Source organism: Carettochelys insculpta, chromosome 29 (genome assembly GCF_033958435.1).
Source record: "Carettochelys insculpta isolate YL-2023 chromosome 29, ASM3395843v1, whole genome shotgun sequence".
In the NCBI taxonomy this organism is placed as follows: Eukaryota; Metazoa; Chordata; order Testudines; family Carettochelyidae; genus Carettochelys; species Carettochelys insculpta.
Window position 1 is genome coordinate 1,404,898 of NC_134165.1, and position 18,777 is coordinate 1,423,674.

The 18,777-nt window shown below is 57.6% G+C and overlaps 1 protein-coding gene across 1 annotated transcript in view; it reads right to left on the bottom strand.

Moving 5' to 3' along the window:
• Window positions 1-18,777, bottom strand: part of LOC142003310 (potassium channel subfamily T member 2-like) — a 57,437-nt gene that overhangs the window by 5,067 nt on the left and 33,593 nt on the right. Inside the window, exons 24-26 of the mRNA XM_074980149.1 lie at window positions 18,391-18,474; window positions 14,464-14,737; window positions 13,391-13,474 (exon numbers count right to left, since the gene is read on the bottom strand). Of these exons, the coding sequence (XP_074836250.1) occupies window positions 13,391-13,474; window positions 14,464-14,737; window positions 18,391-18,474 (442 nt within the window). The remainder of the gene's footprint in view (window positions 1-13,390; window positions 13,475-14,463; window positions 14,738-18,390; window positions 18,475-18,777) is intronic.

Below are 18,777 nucleotides of genomic sequence, written 5' to 3' on the forward strand. Positions count from 1 at the left end.
GGCGAACCCAGGAAAGAGGGGCCAGCCACCCACCCCCAGAGGGCCAGCCAGAGCCTGGACAGAGCAGCCGGCCCGAGGGGCACAACAAGACCCAGGCTGTTATCTCTGTGGGCGGAAGGGTCAGAGAGCAGCCCAGTGCCCCAAGTTCCCAGACAGGTTGAGCAGGCCGGGGGGTCATGGAGTCAACTGGGTGGAGTCCCAGAAGCCAGAGGGGCTGACGGTACCACCTGCCTTGGCCGACAGTGTGTCCTTGGCTTGGGCCGAGCCAGCCCCACAGACCAGCTCCTCAGGGGGCCCGAATGCTCAGAGATCAGTTTACAGAGCGTCTCACACCCCTCGAGGTGGACGGGAGAAAGGCCACAGGGTTCCGGGACACAGGCGCTGACGTGACGCTGGCCCGACCCGGGGTGGCGGCACCGGGCTGCATGATACCCAATTCCCACCTGACGATAACAGGAATTGACGGGACCCCTTTGTGATGGGGTTTAGGGGTCCCCCTGCACTGCACCCCGTCCGCTGGCAGGAGAGACTCTCACTTAGCAGGCACAACAGCAGGTTTATTAGGCAACAGATGTCCAGTTTCTCACAGAAGCAACAGCATAGCCGCCAGAGACAGTCCTTCCAACCTGTCCTGGGGGGAAGACCCCGAGGGGTGTCCCTCTGGGGTGTAGCTTTTCCCCTTCTCAGGCTGGCTGCCTTCCAGCTCTCCCTTTTCCTCGCCTCTAACTGCCGCCCCCGATTCAAAAACCCAGCTTAGCTCCTTTCTGCTCTTTGTTTAGGCAGAGGTGTTATCTGCCAGTTGTAGCCCTAGGGTTATCCTTAGCCACTGGGAGCTGCTGCTTGCCTCGGACATCCACCCTGACTCACACATGCACCCCCCCCACTCCATCACATTTCTCCCCTCTTCCAGACCGCACTGAGCGGGGTCACTTAGCCAGTGACCTGGGGAAGTTTGGGGCCCTTCCTGCGTGACAGGGCATTGGCTATGGTGTTGTTGTTCCCCTTGACGTGGACCACTTCCATGTTGTAGTCCTGCAGGAGCAGACTCCACCGCAGGAGCTTGGCGTTGGCCCCTTTCATGTGATGCAGCCAGGTCAGGGGTGAGTGATCGGTGTACATGGTGAAACGCCGTCCAAACAGGTACGGCTGCAGCTTCCCCAGCGCCCACACCATGGCCAGACATTTCTTTTCTATGGCTGCGTAGTTCTGCTCCCGGGGCAGCAGCTTCTTACTTAGGTACACGATGGGGTGTTTTTCCCCTTTGTTAGTCACCTGCATTAGCACCGCCCCCAGCCCCACGTCCGAGGCATCGGTGAACACCAGGAAGGGCTTGTTGAAGTCTGGATTTGCCAGCACTGGGGCCCTGACCAGAGCCTCCTTTAGCGCGCAGAGGGCCTTTTGGCACTGCTCGGTTTAGACCACCTTGTTAGGCTTTTCCTTTTTACACAGCTCCGTGAGGGGGGCTGCGATGGAGCTAAAGTGGGGCACAAACCTCCGGTAGTACCCCGCCATCCCAATGAAGGCCTGGACCTGCTTCTTAGTCTGGGGTGTTGGCCAATCTTTGACAGCCTTCACTTTAGCTGGCTCTGGCTTTAAGCAGCCGCTGCCCACCTTGTGGCCCAGGTAGGTCACCTCAGCCATTCCCACCTTGCACTTCCCTGCCTTGATAGTTAGACCGGCCTTTTGGAGTCGGTCCAGCACCTGCTTGAGTTGGGACACATGGTTCTCCCACGTCTGGCTGAAGATGCAAATGTCGTCCATGTAAGCCAGGGCAAAGCTTTCCATCCCTTTCAGTAGCTGGTCCACCAGACGCTGGAAGGTAGCGGGTGCCCCCTTGAGGCCGAAGGGAAGGACCAAGAACTCGTAGAGCCCCACAGGAGTGATGAAAGCCGACTTCAGCCGGGCATCTTGGTTTAATGGCACTTGCCAGTACCCCTTGGTGAGGTTTATGGTGGTGAGGTAACGGGCTCCCCCCAGCTTGTTTAAAAGGTTATTAGGCCTGGGCATGGGGTAGGCGTCCGAGACAGTGATGGCGTTAAGCTTGCGATAGTCCACACAAAACCGAACAGACCCATTTTTTTTAGGGACTAACACCACGGGAGAGGCCCAGGGGCTGGACGAGGGTTGGATCACCCCCAGAGCCAGCATGTCTTTAACCTCCCGCTCTATGTCCTGAGCCGTCCTTCCTGTGGCTTTGAATGGCACACACTTGATAGGGGCGTGGGTGCCTGTCTCTATTCGGTGGACAGCCAGGTCAGTGCGTCCGGGTCTGTCCGAGAACAGCTGTTGATGCGAATGCAGCACCTCCTTGATCTTCGTCTGCTGGGCAGGGGTCAGCTGGTCTGAGAGGGGAATAGACTCCAGCAAGGAGCCGGCTTCAGTCCTTGTGAGTAAATTCACCAAGGGATTATCCCCCTGCCCCTCCCAGTGTCTGCACACGGCCAGCACCAAGTTTTGCCTGTTTCAGTAAGGTTTCATCATGTTCACATGATAGACCCGGTGGCTGTGGGCCCGGTTCGACAGTTTCACCACATAATTTACGTTATTTAGCTGTTTGACGACCTTGAAGGGCCCATCCCAGGCCGCTTGCAGCTTGTTCCGCCGCACAGGTATAAGGACCATCACTTGATCCCCGGTGGCATAGGCTCGGGCCCTGGCGTTACGGTTATACCAGACCTTTTGCTTCCTTTGGGCCATGGAGAGGTTCTTCCTGGCCAGGCCCATGAGCTCGGTGAGTTTTTCCCGGAAGGTCAGTACATACTGTACCACTGACTTCCCTTTAGGAGAGGCCGTCCCCTTCCACTTTTCTCTGAGCAAGTCCAAGGGTTCCCGTACCCTCCTTCCATACAGCAGCTTAAACGGGGAGAACCCCGTGGATTCCTGGGGCACCTCCCTGTATGCAAACAGCAGGTGGGATAAGTACTTGTCCCAGTTATGGGGGTATTGATTTATGAAGGTTCTCAGCATCTGCTTTAGAGTCCCATTGAACCTCTCCACCAGCCCATTGGTCTGCGGGTGGTAGGCTGTGGCCCAGGTGTGCCGGACCCCACACTTGTCCCACAAGCTTTGCAGTAGGGCCGACATGAAGTTGGACCCCTGATCTGTGAGGACCTCCTTGGGGAACCCCACTTTGCTGAAAATGGACAGCAGTGCATCAGCCACGGTGTCAGCGTTGATAGAGGTCAAGGCCACTGCTTCTGGGTATCGCGTGGCAAAATCTACCACTACCAAAATATATTTCTTCCCCGAACGCGTTGCCTTGCTGAAGGGGCCCACTATGTTTATAGCCACTTTCTGGAAAGGCTCCTCTATGATGGGCAGTGGCCTCAAGGCAGCTTTCCCCTTGTCCCGGCTCTTCCCCACCCTCTGGCAGGGATCGCAGGACAGGCAATACAGACGGACAGCTGCAAAGATCCCTGGCCAGAAAAAGTTCTGTAACAACCTTCTCCTGGTGCGGTGGATCCCCTGGTGTCCTGCGAGCGGGACATCATGGGCTAGGTACAGCAGCCTGCGCCGGTACTTTTGGGGAACCACCAGTTGCCTCTGGACCTTCCATGGCTCCGCTTTGCGTTTGGGAGCCCATTCCCGGTACAGGAATCCCTTTTCCCACAGGAATTTTTCCCTGCAGCCCTCCCCCAGCTGTGGAGCTGGGCTGAGACTGGCCAGTTCCCTCAGCTTCTGCAAGGAGGGGTCTCTCTGCTGCTCTGCCTGGAATTTTTCCGCTCGGGCAGGAGCGGATGCTACTTCCCCCTCCCTGCCTGGCTCCAGCATCCCTGGCCTGTGAGATTTGGTTTTTGGGGGCCCCCTTTCTCTCAGGGTTGGCCCCTGTGGCTTTGGCTGGGCCTGTACCCCTGAATCTGGGGAGCGCACCCCTTGTTTTCTTTGGCTACGGGTTAGGACCAGGGCACGAGGGCGTTTACCTTGCCAGTTCTCCAGGTCAGCGCCCATTAGTACATCTGCCGGCAAATGGCTGTGCACGCCCACTTCCTTGGGGCCTTCCTTCTTTCCCCATTTCAGGTGCACCCTCGCCATGGGCACCTTGAAAGGGGTCCCATTAATTCCTGTTATTGTCAGGTGGGAATCGGGTATCATGCAGCCCGGTGCCACCACCCCGGGTTGGGCCAGCGTCACGTCAGCGCCTGTGTCCCAGAACCCCGTGACCTTTTTCCCGTCTACCTCGAGGTGTTTGAGACACTTGCTCCACAGAGGTAGTGCTGCCCCCACTCTGTAAACTGGCCTCTGAGCATTTGGTCCCCCTGAGGAGCTGGTCTGTGGGGCGGATTCGGCCCAAGCCGAGTGCCCATTGTCAGCACCACCCGCCTTGGCCGCCAGCCCCTCTGACTTCTGGGACCCCACCCAGTTGACTCCATGACCCCCCGGCCTGCTCAACCTGTTTGGGAGCCTGGGGCACTGGGCTGCTCTATGCCCCTTTCGCCCACAGCGGTAACAGCCTGGGTCTTGTTGTGTCCCTCGGGCCGGCTGCTCTGTCCGGGCTCTGTTTGGCTCTCTGGGGGGTGGGTGGCTGGCCCCTTTTTCCTGGGCTTGCCCAAGAGGTGGTCCCCTCTGTCGTACAGTTAGGGACCGGTCTCTCTGAGATTTTTGGTTTCTCCAGGACTCCCTCTCCCTCCGGGACTCCCTCTCTCTCCGAGACTCCCTCTCTTTGTGGGGCTCACTTTCAAACCTGGCCCGACTGTTTGTGAAGTCATCTGCCAGTTTTCCTGCATCATGCGAGTCCCCTGGCTTCCGGTCCACGAGCCACACCCTCAGGTCAGGTGCGCACATTTCGTAGAATCGCTCCACGACCGCCAGCTCGATCAGGTCCTCTACGGACTGGACTTCCATTCCGAATGCCCACTTCTGGTAGTATTGCTTCAGGCGGGCAGTTGTATCTACGTGGGTTTCCTCTGGCCTCTTCTGCGCCTCCTGGAACTTCTTCTTGTACATCTCCGGAGTCAGCCCGAACTTATGCAGCAGGGCCTGTTTGAACCGTTCATAGTCCCCAGGCTGCAGCCCCACGAGCTGGCTGAGCACCGCTGCGCCCTTCCGGCCCAGCAAGGGGGTGAGGTGCCGGAGCCACTCATCTGGGGGAACCTCATGCAACTCACAGGCTCGCTCGAAGGCGGTAAGGAACTCGTCCATGTCCCCTGGGTCCTGACACTGGGCCAGCACACGCGTCTCCAAGTGACTGGCCACCCCGAGCCGTCTGGCCCTCTCCCCGCTCACCGCAGCTGGGGCCTCTTGGCGTCTCGCCTCTGCCATGGTTCGCTCATGCTCCCGCTCTCGCTCTCTCTCCTCACGCTCTCGCTCTTTCTCCTTCCGTTCTCGTTCTTTCTCCTCCCGCTGTGTCTCTTGTAGCTGGCGCTCGTGCTCACGCTCTCTTTCTCGTTCCTGGCGCTCGTGCTCACGCTCTCTTTCTCGTTCCTGGCGCTCACGCTCTTTTTCTCGTTCCTGTCGCTCACGCTCTCTTTCCCGTTCCTGGTGCTCCAGTTCCTTTAATTTCACCTCGAGTTCCAGCCGTTGCAGCTCTGTGGTGGGGGACTCTGCCCGCGATGGACCACCGCTAGCTGAGCGCGACCTGGCGGGCACCGCGTCTGTCTGACGGCGTCGAGCCCCCGCTCCTGTCGGAGAATCCGAAATGCTTCCCGAGGCTGACCGGCCACTTTTTGCCGGGACAGGCTCTGCCCCCCCGGATCGGTCATTCTCTTCCAGCTGTGCAATCAGCTGGGCCTTGGTCGCCTTCCCCACGGTCAGGCCCCTCTCTCTGCACAGCCCCGCTAGCTCTGCCTTCAGGAGTCGGGTATAATCCATCTCCCCGCTATTTCCCGGGGTATTCACTCACCAGCAGCAGCTGCAGGAATGGCTCTGTTCTCCCTCTGACTCTTGTGAGACTCCTTCCTTCTCTGGTGCTCAGTCAGCCACTGCTGGGAGCTCATCCGTGGGTGCAGTGCATCCCACTTCTGACACCAGTGTGATGGGGTTCAGGGGTCCCCCTGCACTGCACCCCGTCCGCTGGCAGGAGAGACTCTCACTTAGCAGGCACAACAGCAGGTTTATTAGGCAACAGATGTCCAGTTTCTCACAGAAGCAACAGCATAGCCGCCAGAGACAGTCCTTCCAACCTGTCCTGGGGGGAAGACCCCGAGGGGTGTCCCTCTGGGGTGTAGCTTTCCCCCTCCTCAGGCTGGCTGCCTTCCAGCTCTCCCTTTTCCTCGCCTCTAACTGCCGCCCCCGATTCAAAAACCCAGCTTAGCTCCTTCCTGCTCTTTGTTTAGGCAGAGGTGTTATCTGCCAGTTGTAGCCCTAGGGTTATCCTTAGCCACTGGGAGCTGCTGCTTGCCTCGGACATCCAGCCTGACTCACACATGCACCCCCCCCACTCCATCACACCCTTTCAAGGTGCCCATGGCGAGGGTGCACCTGAAATGGGGGGACAAGGAAGGCCCCAGGGAGGTGGGCGTGCACAGCCATTTGCCGGTGGATGTACTGATGGGGGGTGATCTGGAGAACTGGCCAGGTGAATGCCCTCGTGCCCTGGTCCTGACCCGCAGCCAAAGGAAATGAGGGGTGCGTTCCCCAGGTTCGAGGGTAGATACCCCGCCAAAGCCACGGAAGCCTCAGGGGCCAACCTTGAGAAAAAGGGGGCCCCCAAAAACAGATCTCACAGGCCGGTGGTTCTGGAGCCAGGCAGAGAAGGGGAAGTGGTTTCCGCCTCTGCTTGGGCCAAAGAGTTCCAGGCAGAGCAGCAGAGAGACCCCTCCTTGCAGAAGCTGAGGGAACTGGCCAGTCTCAGCCCAGCTCCACAGCTGGGGGAGGGCTGCAGGGAGAGATTCCTGTGGGAAAAAGGATTCCTGTACTGGGAATGGGTTCCCAGAAGCAAAGCGGAGCCATGGGAGGTCCAGAGGCAGCTGGTGGTCCCCCAAAAGTACCGGCGCAGGCTGCTGTACCTAGCCCATGATGTCCCGCTCGCAGGACACCAGGGGATCCACCACACCAGGAGAAGTTGCTACAGAACTTTTTCTGGCCCGGGATCTTTGCAGCTGTCCGTCTGTATTGCCTGTCCTGCGATCCCTGCCAGAGGGTGGGGAAGACCCAGGACAAGGGGAAAGCTGCCCTGAGGCCACTGCCCATCATAGAGGAGCCTTTCCAGAAAGTGGCTATGGACATAGGGGGGCCCTTCAGCAAGGCAACACATTCTGGGAAGAAATATATCTTGGTGGTGGTAGATTTTGCCACGCGATACCCAGAAGCTGTGGCCTTGACCTCTATCGAAGCTGACACCGTGGCGGATGCACTGCTTTCCATTTTCAGCAGAGTGGGGTTCCCTGAGGAGGTCCTCACGGATCAGGAGTCCAACTTCATGTCAGCCCTGCTGCAAAGCTTGTGGGACAAGTGTGGGGTCCGGCACACCTGGGCCACAGCCTACCACCCGCAGACCAATGGGCTGGTGGAGAGGTTCAATGGGGCTCTCGAGCAGATGCTGAGAATCTTCATGAATCAGCACCCCCAAGACTGGGACAAGTACTTACCCCACCTGCTGTTTGCACACAGGGAGGTGCCCCAGGAATCCACGGGGTTCTCCCCGTTTGAGCTGCTGTACGGAAGGAGGGTACGGGGAACCCTGGACTTCCTCAGAGAAGAGTGGGAGGGGACGGCCTCTCCTGAAGGGGAGTCAGTGGTACAGTATGTACTGACCTTCCGGGAAAAACTCACCGAGCTCATGGGCCTGGCCAGGGAGAACCTCTCCAGGGCCCAAAGGAAGCAAAAGGTCTGGTATGACCGTAACGCCCAGGCCTGAACCTATGACACTGGGGACCAAGTGATGGTCCTTGTACCCGTGCGGCGGAACAAGCTGCAAGCGGCCTGGGATGGGCCCTTCAAGGTCGTCAAACAGCTAAATGAGGTGAACTGTGTGGTGGAAGTGTCGAACCGGGCGCACGGCCAAAGGACTGCAGTGGGGTGGAGGGGCAGACAGCTGGCTGGCCGGAGGGCTGCGGTGGGGTGGGAGGACAGACGACTGGCTGGCTGCGGTAGGGTGGAAGGACAGACAGACGGAAGGCTGCGGTGGGGTGGAAGGACAGACAGACGGAAGGCTGCGGTGGGGTGGGAGGACAGCCGGACGGCTGGAAGGAGGGCTGCGGTGGGGTGGGAGGACAGACGACTGGCTGGCTGCGGTAGGGTGGAAGGACAGACAGACGGAAGGCTGCGGTGGGGTGGGAGGACAGACAGACGGAAGGCTGCGGTGGGGTGGGAGGACAGCCGGACGGCTGGAAGGAGGGCTGCGGTGGGGTGGGAGGACAGACGACTGGCTGGCTGCGGTAGGGTGGAAGGACAGACAGACGGAAGGCTGCGGTGGGGTGGGAGGACAGACAGACGGAAGGCTGCGGTGGGGTGGGAGGACAGCCGGACGGCTGGAAGGAGGGCTGCGGTGGCAGGACAGACAGCGGGAGGGCTGCAGTGGGGTGGGAGGACAGACAGCTGGCCAGCCGGGCGGCTGCGGTGGGAGGACAGACGCCCGGCTGGCTGCGGTGGGGTGGAAGGACAGGCGGACGGAGGGCTGCGGTGGGTCCTACGTACAGAAGGTGCCTGGGGGAATGGCCCCAGGCTGCCGTTCGTGGGGATGGGCTGGTGGTGGCAGTCCCCGAGGCTCCCTTGGCACGCGAGAAGAGCGCGGTGCTGAGAGCCGCACCCCCACCCGCTCCTGTGCAAAAGAAAATGAACTAAACGTGGGCGCCCTCAGCTCCAGCACCATCCTGCTTGGAGGCCCTGGCTCGTCCCGGAGCCACGAGGGCACGGTGCGTACCCCCTCCCACGTTCCTCGCCCTGCAGGGAGAGGCCCTGGGCACAGCCGGGGCTCAGGCGCTCCAGCTGGTTCTGTAGGGGAGTGGACGGGGTTGGGCCCGAGGCCCATCCAGCCCAGGGTCCTGGCGCCCCAGAGGGAACATGTGGGGCCCCTCCCTGTCACCTGCGCTCCCTCCAGCCTCGTCTCTGTGCAGAACAAATGTGCAGCTGTGCCCTGAGGCGTGTGCAGAGGTGCACCAGCCTAGACGCACATGCTGCCGGCTGGGGGAGCTCTGCTAGTCAGCTGTGGCACCTGTCTCTCTCCAGGGCAACCCCCCCAGCACCCGGCTTACAGGGAACACTGCCCTGGCACCCATTCCCAGCAGCTGGCAAAGCGGGGCGAGGGGGAGCAGCCCTGGCTAACCGCCTTGGAGGGACCAACCCGCCAGGAGCTTTTCCAGTTCTCAGTGGGAGCCTGCTACTGCCCTGGCCGTCAGAGCACCCGCTGGCAGAGCAGCACAGGGGACCATAAATACCATCTTGTGTTTGTGGTAAATCTGCTGCCTACTCGTCCTGTTCACACCCACCCAGCCCTGTGTGACAGAGCAGGGCAAATTACAGCTTGCTATCTGCTTCCCCTGTCCGGCCTTGATTTTACAGCCCTCACTCACCCTCTTTCACACAGCAATGCCCAGACTTATTAACAGCTCCTCGTGCGGCAGCTGTTCCAGAGCGTGAGCATTTCTGTTGCCAACACTAACACATCTGAGGGTGCCCTAGGATGTGACAAAGGGGGTTGGTGACAATTTTATTCCCGGTTCGGTCGTGGCGTTTCCTACTGTCCTGCAGTAACCCCAGGTGGGTGCCTCAGTTTCCCTGGGAACAGCCTCAGTGCACAGTGGGGAGGAAACCTTCCGCGGGATGACGTCTTGCACGTGCACAATGGGCCTCCATGGCCTCTGTAACCATGGCAACTAGGTGCGACATCACTGGATTTCAAAACGCGCATGCAAACCACCACTGCCACCACCGTCCTTGGTTTCCACCAAAGCTTGTGCCCCGTGAGCTGTCTAACGGAAGCTGGCGGTTTGCGGAGCCTGTCAGTGCTGCGCATATGTTTGTCTACAGGCGGAGTTATAAGTAGTGGCACTGGGCTTTTGGCAGCTGAAATTTTAGTTTCTGGGAGATCACAAAGCTACGGTGAAAGGGTCTTCGTCACGTGATTCCAATCCACATCTCAGGAATTTGGCTGTGAGACTCCCCGAAAAAGGCCATTGGACAGGTGACCTGCCCCTGTGACAGACTCCATTTTGGACGTGCTCCCAGGCAGGGAGAAGAAGGAATGTCCCTCACTCGGGCCAGGGGATAAAGGGGACCCCGAGGTGCCTCCATTTGTCTTCACCCCAGCTCACCCCTTCACGAGCACCTCTGCTATGAACTGAGCCCAGAACCATCACTGACCCACCCTAACAGAGGACAGACTCCAGAGACTTTTGAGACAATAGTAACAGCTTATTCTATCTGCTGCAGCCTGCACCAAGCACTTTGTGACTGATGTGGGTAATTTGATTGTTTCACCAATTCTACTGTCAACCCTCGGGGGCATGTCTGACTCTGAACAGTTGTCTGTGTTGAACCAGTTTTGCTGTGACCCAGGGGAGGTGTCTTTACATGTGTGCCTGGGGAAGAGAGCTGTTTGGGCAGAAGTGCCGTGTGTCTCTGAGTGAGATCTCTCAAGGGGGGTCTAATGTCTCACAAGTGAATCTGGAATTAGATCAAGCACAGGGAGAACTCAATGGCCCGAAAAAAGTTTATCTGGAGCAGACTGAAGCTGAAATCCCAAGGGAGGCAAAGGGCAAAGTTTCAGATAGCAATGGGCTGTTGGCAGAAATCCCAACACAAGCAAATGGGTGAAGTTTCTGATTAGTAATGGTGTTGGCTAATGAAGCTTGCGAAAGGGAACCTGAATGACTAGGAAGAGAATGATCTGCGTAAGGGAGCGCAGTGTAATCACCCACTGTTTGTAGACCAGCCATTCACCTGCTGGGAGTGGCTGGTTTTCTGAGGAGATGGCTCCATTTCCAGGTGCATGTTGGCAGCCACAGAAGAGGAGGGAGGGGCTGGGGGCAGCTAGAGAGAGAACGGTCTGTCTCTAGTCAGCAGCAGCAGGCCCGTGGAAGAAAGCGCCTACCAGCCTGTGCTGGTGGCAGATGGTGTGGCTGTCCCAGGGCTGGTTCTGGATACAACCGAAGCTCAGAAAGGGAACAGTCCTGTTTGTCCCTGCTAGGGAGCATGATGCCATAACTTGGCTGAATGCAACTGGTCAGAATTTGCCAGGTCTGAAGAAGCAGGTCTGTCCCACAAAAGCTCATCACCTAATGAATCACCGTGTTAGTCTTTGAGGTCCTCCAGGACAGCTTTGTTGTTTTGTGAAGCTGCCGACTAACCCGGCCACCTCTCTGTGACTGTTCGGGTGAACCCAGCTAGAGTCGTGACAGACAGCTAGCCCTGTTAGTCTGTATTTTAGGAGAGAATCCCAGAGACCAAACACATCTGGTGTTTGTATGTTGCCTGTTTCTGCTGGGAAAGGGTGAGACAACTCTGTCTGAGCAGGGTGATACCCCATCCAGGGCACAAAGAGAGCACGGAGGTAATTTGATTATGGTGCCTGATGACAGCATGAAAGTTGTAGTAAGGAGGACACGAATCCCGCCCTTCTGTGTGCCGAGCCAGGTGACATTCATTGTGCCAGTGCAGGAAGCTGCAAAGGGAAGGATAGTCCCTATAACCTTTTTTCAAGTGAATCTCACCATTTACCTGAAAGGGGATTGCAGAACGCCAGGCAGAGGGGAATTGTCGCTTGAAGAGGCTCCCAAGGAAGAGAAGCCTCGTGGTGATTTGGGCCAGCTGTGTGCTGTGACTGAAAGGAGTGCAAGTGAGCCGATTCAGGGAGATCTGGAGAAATGTCTGTCTGTAGAAGGCAGAAGTTTATGTGTTAAGAGATTTGCTTCCCTCCCTCCCAGCCAGACTTCTACTATTAAGTATGAAACTAACTTTAGCTTAGAAAGGTCTAGGGGGAACAGCTTACAGGAAGTTTCACACGGATTGCAAATTGTTTCAACTGAAGTGGAAACGTCCCGGGAATTGAACAGTGATGAATGTGATGACCCAGGGGCTGTGTTTGACCTGCTTAGTGGAAAGGCAGTACGGTTGGGCCTGGAACGGTAAGTAGACAATCTGTGTCTCAGGGTCGGAAAGCAGCTTGAGATGAATAGATTAGTGTTTGTGTAGATGCAAATGATCTGACTGACTAGGAGGGAGAAAGTCCCTGGGGCCATTGTTAGCAGAGACCACACACTCAGCCAGCAAGGGAGAGCAGGGTCTGAGCCCACAGGGAAGGAGGAAAGAAAAAACTTGGTTTTGCAAAGCGAAGCCACAGGTTAACCCAGATATGCCAGAGCCTCAAAAGGCATTGAGCCGAACCCATGGTTGGATCAAAAGAATTGTACATGAACGGACTTGTTTCTTACTGATGTCACCTGTTGTAACTGAGGTGTTGCTGACACCAAAACTGTAGAGAACGACGTGCGTCACATTTCGGAAAAACCCCGCGATGTGCAGTGGTCCATCAGCACAGATTGGACGAGACTGTAAGTCTGAAATGTCACAGGGTTGGTGCCTGTAACTCGTCCTGTAACTTCCCACAGGAAACAGGACGTTCCAGGCCTAATGTGTGTCATGAAAAGATCCGAAGAAGTGGGTCTGTCCCACGGAAGCTCATCACCTAAGAAACGATTTTGCTGCTCTGTAAAGTGCTCCAGAACTGCTCTTGTGTTTGGTGAGGCTACAGACCAGGCTCTCTGTGACTACTTAACTTAATCTGCTTCATCAGCTGGTCCTTGTGGTGGCAAGTGACCCCGGACTCTGCTCCAGTTGCCTGAGGCAGTGGGTTGTACCCACGAAAGCTCCAGACCTACCACATTTGCTAATCTCTCCAGGACTGCGGGTTATTTACAAATCTGTTGACTAGGACTGTTCCCACGACAGACCCTGCGGGAGATTACGAGTTACCTCTCTCCGCTCTGAACACTGAACCCTCATTCCAACCTTTGGTTCCTGTGCTTAACGGGAGGGCTCAGCCCCGCTTGCAGGGTCACTGTACCAACCTTAACGTCATTTATAGATGGTCCTCTTGTTAGCTTCACCTCCTGCCTCCGGTAATAAAGAAACCCCTGGCCCCAGGGAAGAGCAGCACACAGCTCAACCCCCATCACCCTCAGCTGTGTGCCTAGGAGCTGACTGGGCGTAAGGCCGCAGACGTGAAACTCAGGGGTAGGATAGAGACCCCTGCCCCGCTCCATGGCATCGCTCAGAAGGAAACAGGGAGGGCTGGATGGGAGGACGGACGGAGAGCTTTGCGCTGAGAGGGATGGACGGACAGACGGAGTTGTGTGTGGAGACGGATGGAGAGCCAGACAAAGGGCTGTGTGCAGGGACACTTGGATGGACGTACAGAGGCATAAAGCAGAAAGCTAGCTTGGATGAATGGGAGGCGGCAGAGGGATGCAGGCACACCTGGCCAGGTGCCAGGCCCTCCTGGCAGGGTACTCACCGCACACAGGAAGCCAGAGCTGGGCATGGAGTCGAGCCCCAGGAGCAGGCGGGTGATGGAGACCACGTAATCCTTGACGAAGGACTGTCGGGTGAGGAGAGGGTCAGCGGGGGGGTTCTGGGCTCCCCCTCAGTGCCCATCTCCCTCAACTGGCAGAAAGGGAGGGGCAGATCTCAGTGCAGCTGGGGGTGGCCAGCCCGTTCCCTGGCCCCAGCACAGCAGGCTCTGGGCTAGCATGTTCCTGGGAGAGGGAGGCTGGCATGTCCCGGGGGAGGATGGCACGTCCCACGGGGTGGGGGGGGGGCTGGCACGTCCCAGGGGAGGATGGCACGTCCCACGGGGTGGGGGGGGGCTGGCACGTCCCAGGGGAGGATGGCACGTCCCACGGGGTGGGGGGGGAGGTTGGCACGTCCCACGGGGTGGGGGGGGGAGGCTGGCACATCCCAGTGGAGGATGGCATGTCCCACGGGGTTGGGGGGGAGGTTGGCACGTCCCACGGGGTGGCGGGGGGAGGCTGGCATGTCCCGGGGGAGGATGGCACGTCCCACAGGGTGGGGGGGGGGCTGGCACGTCCCAGGGGAGGATGGCACGTCCCACGGGGTGGGGGGGGGCTGGCACGTCCCAGGGGAGGATGGCACGTCCCACGGGGTGGGGGGGAGGTTGGCACGTCCCATGGGGTGAGGGGGGGAGGCTGGCATGTCCCGGGGGAGGATGGCATGTCCCACGGGGTTGGGGGAGAGGTTGGCACATCCCAGTGGAGGATGGCATGTCCCACGGGGTTGGGGGGGAGGATGGCACGTCCCACGGGGTGGGGGGGGAGGTTGGCACGTCCCACGGGGTGGCGGGGGGAGGCTGGCATGTCCCGGGGGAGGATGGCACGTCCCACGGGGTGGGGGGGGAGGTTGGCACGTCCCAGGGGAGGATGGCACGTCCCACGGGGTGGGGGGCGGTGACTGGCCGAGGGGGGGGCGCGGGGGTGAGCAGGCGCGGGGGGCAGGGGGGTGACTGGTCGAGGGAGGGCGCAGGGGTGAGCAGGCGCGGGGGGCGGGCGCGCGGGGTCGGCCAGGCCGTACCTTCTCCAGCTTCGACAGCGCCAGGGCACAACGATCCTTGGCCTTGAACCGCGTGAAGTGCATGTTGGCCGGGTGCGTCAGCTCCGTGATGATGCTCAGGCTGGGGAAGAGCCTGCCCCAGGGACCACAGCTGGGTCAGACGGCTGCTGAGCCCAGCCACGCAGGGCCTGGGAGAGGGCCCAGGAGTTTCCCTGGGAACAGCCTCAGTGCACAGTGGGGAGGAAACCTTCCGCGGGATGACGTCTTGCACGTGCACAATGGGCCTCCATGGCCTCTGTAACCATGGCAACTAGGTGCGACATCACTGGATTTCAAAACGCGCATGCAAACCACCACTGCCACCACCGTCCTTGGTTTCCACCAAAGCTTGTGCCCCGTGAGCTGTCTAACGGAAGCTGGCGGTTTGCGGAGCCTGTCAGTGCTGCGCATATGTTTGTCTACAGGCGGAGTTATAAGTAGTGGCACTGGGCTTTTGGCAGCTGAAATTTTAGTTTCTGGGAGATCACAAAGCTACGGTGAAAGGGTCTTCGTCACGTGATTCCAATCCACATCTCAGGAATTTGGCTGTGAGACTCCCCGAAAAAGGCCATTGGACAGGTGACCTGCCCCTGTGACAGACTCCATTTTGGACGTGCTCCCAGGCAGGGAGAAGAAGGAATGTCCCTCACTCGGGCCAGGGGATAAAGGGGACCCCGAGGTGCCTCCATTTGTCTTCACCCCAGCTCACCCCTTCACGAGCACCTCTGCTATGAACTGAGCCCAGAACCATCACTGACCCACCCTAACAGAGGACAGACTCCAGAGACTTTTGAGACAATAGTAACAGCTTATTCTATCTGCTGCAGCCTGCACCAAGCACTTTGTGACTGATGTGGGTAATTTGATTGTTTCACCAATTCTACTGTCAACCCTCGGGGGCATGTCTGACTCTGAACAGTTGTCTGTGTTGAACCAGTTTTGCTGTGACCCAGGGGAGGTGTCTTTACATGTGTGCCTGGGGAAGAGAGCTGTTTGGGCAGAAGTGCCGTGTGTCTCTGAGTGAGATCTCTCAAGGGGGGTCTAATGTCTCACAAGTGAATCTGGAATTAGATCAAGCACAGGGAGAACTCAATGGCCCGAAAAAAGTTTATCTGGAGCAGACTGAAGCTGAAATCCCAAGGGAGGCAAAGGGCAAAGTTTCAGATAGCAATGGGCTGTTGGCAGAAATCCCAACACAAGCAAATGGGTGAAGTTTCTGATTAGTAATGGTGTTGGCTAATGAAGCTTGCGAAAGGGAACCTGAATGACTAGGAAGAGAATGATCTGCGTAAGGGAGCGCAGTGTAATCACCCACTGTTTGTAGACCAGCCATTCACCTGCTGGGAGTGGCTGGTTTTCTGAGGAGATGGCTCCATTTCCAGGTGCATGTTGGCAGCCACAGAAGAGGAGGGAGGGGCTGGGGGCAGCTAGAGAGAGAACGGTCTGTCTCTAGTCAGCAGCAGCAGGCCCGTGGAAGAAAGCGCCTACCAGCCTGTGCTGGTGGCAGATGGTGTGGCTGTCCCAGGGCTGGTTCTGGATACAACCGAAGCTCAGAAAGGGAACAGTCCTGTTTGTCCCTGCTAGGGAGCATGATGCCATAACTTGGCTGAATGCAACTGGTCAGAATTTGCCAGGTCTGAAGAAGCAGGTCTGTCCCACAAAAGCTCATCACCTAATGAATCACCGTGTTAGTCTTTGAGGTCCTCCAGGACAGCTTTGTTGTTTTGTGAAGCTGCCGACTAACCCGGCCACCTCTCTGTGACTGTTCGGGTGAACCCAGCTAGAGTCGTGACAGACAGCTAGCCCTGTTAGTCTGTATTTTAGGAGAGAATCCCAGAGACCAAACACATCTGGTGTTTGTATGTTGCCTGTTTCTGCTGGGAAAGGGTGAGACAACTCTGTCTGAGCAGGGTGATACCCCATCCAGGGCACAAAGAGAGCACGGAGGTAATTTGATTATGGTGCCTGATGACAGCATGAAAGTTGTAGTAAGGAGGACACGAATCCCGCCCTTCTGTGTGCCGAGCCAGGTGACATTCATTGTGCCAGTGCAGGAAGCTGCAAAGGGAAGGATAGTCCCTATAACCTTTTTTCAAGTGAATCTCACCATTTACCTGAAAGGGGATTGCAGAACGCCAGGCAGAGGGGAATTGTCGCTTGAAGAGGCTCCCAAGGAAGAGAAGCCTCGTGGTGATTTGGGCCAGCTGTGTGCTGTGACTGAAAGGAGTGCAAGTGAGCCGATTCAGGGAGATCTGGAGAAATGTCTGTCTGTAGAAGGCAGAAGTTTATGTGTTAAGAGATTTGCTTCCCTCCCTCCCAGCCAGACTTCTACTATTAAGTATGAAACTAACTTTAGCTTAGAAAGGTCTAGGGGGAACAGCTTACAGGAAGTTTCACACGGATTGCAAATTGTTTCAACTGAAGTGGAAACGTCCCGGGAATTGAACAGTGATGAATGTGATGACCCAGGGGCTGTGTTTGACCTGCTTAGTGGAAAGGCAGTACGGTTGGGCCTGGAACGGTAAGTAGACAATCTGTGTCTCAGGGTCGGAAAGCAGCTTGAGATGAATAGATTAGTGTTTGTGTAGATGCAAATGATCTGACTGACTAGGAGGGAGAAAGTCCCTGGGGCCATTGTTAGCAGAGACCACACACTCAGCCAGCAAGGGAGAGCAGGGTCTGAGCCCACAGGGAAGGAGGAAAGAAAAAACTTGGTTTTGCAAAGCGAAGCCACAGGTTAACCCAGATATGCCAGAGCCTCAAAAGGCATTGAGCCGAACCCATGGTTGGATCAAAAGAATTGTACATGAACGGACTTGTTTCTTACTGATGTCACCTGTTGTAACTGAGGTGTTGCTGACACCAAAACTGTAGAGAACGACGTGCGTCACATTTCGGAAAAACCCCGCGATGTGCAGTGGTCCATCAGCACAGATTGGACGAGACTGTAAGTCTGAAATGTCACAGGGTTGGTGCCTGTAACTCGTCCTGTAACTTCCCACAGGAAACAGGACGTTCCAGGCCTAATGTGTGTCATGAAAAGATCCGAAGAAGTGGGTCTGTCCCACGGAAGCTCATCACCTAAGAAACGATTTTGCTGCTCTGTAAAGTGCTCCAGAACTGCTCTTGTGTTTGGTGAGGCTACAGACCAGGCTCTCTGTGACTACTTAACTTAATCTGCTTCATCAGCTGGTCCTTGTGGTGGCAAGTGACCCCGGACTCTGCTCCAGTTGCCTGAGGCAGTGGGTTGTACCCACGAAAGCTCCAGACCTACCACATTTGCTAATCTCTCCAGGACTGCGGGTTATTTACAAATCTGTTGACTAGGACTGTTCCCACGACAGACCCTGCGGGAGATTACGAGTTACCTCTCTCCGCTCTGAACACTGAACCCTCATTCCAACCTTTGGTTCCTGTGCTTAACGGGAGGGCTCAGCCCCGCTTGCAGGGTCACTGTACCAACCTTAACGTCATTTATAGATGGTCCTCTTGTTAGCTTCACCTCCTGCCTCCGGTAATAAAGAAACCCCTGGCCCCAGGGAAGAGCAGCACACAGCTCAACCCCCATCACCCTCAGCTGTGTGCCTAGGAGCTGACTGGGCGTAAGGCCGCAGACGTGAAACTCAGGGGTAGGATAGAGACCCCTGCCCCGCTCCATGGCATCGCTCAGAAGGAAACAGGGAGGGCTGGATGGGAGGACGGACGGAGAGCTTTGCGCTGAGAGGGATGGACGGACAGACGGAGTTGTGTGTGGAGACGGATGGAGAGCCAGACAAAGGGCTGTGTGCAGGGACACTTGGATGGACGTACAGAGGCATAAAGCAGAAAGCTAGCTTGGATGAATGGGAGGCGGCAGAGGGATGCAGGCACACCTGGCCAGGTGCCAGGCCCTCCTGGCAGGGTACTCACCGCACACAGGAAGCCAGAGCTGGGCATGGAGTCGAGCCCCAGGAGCAGGCGGGTGATGGAGACCACGTAATCCTTGACGAAGGACTGTCGGGTGAGGAGAGGGTCAGCGGGGGGGTTCTGGGCTCCCCCTCAGTGCCCATCTCCCTCAACTGGCAGAAAGGGAGGGGCAGATCTCAGTGCAGCTGGGGGTGGCCAGCCCGTTCCCTGGCCCCAGCACAGCAGGCTCTGGGCTAGCATGTTCCTGGGAGAGGGAGGCTGGCATGTCCCGGGGGAGGATGGCACGTCCCACGGGGTGGGGGGGGGGCTGGCACGTCCCAGGGGAGGATGGCACGTCCCACGGGGTGGGGGGGGGCTGGCACGTCCCAGGGGAGGATGGCACGTCCCACG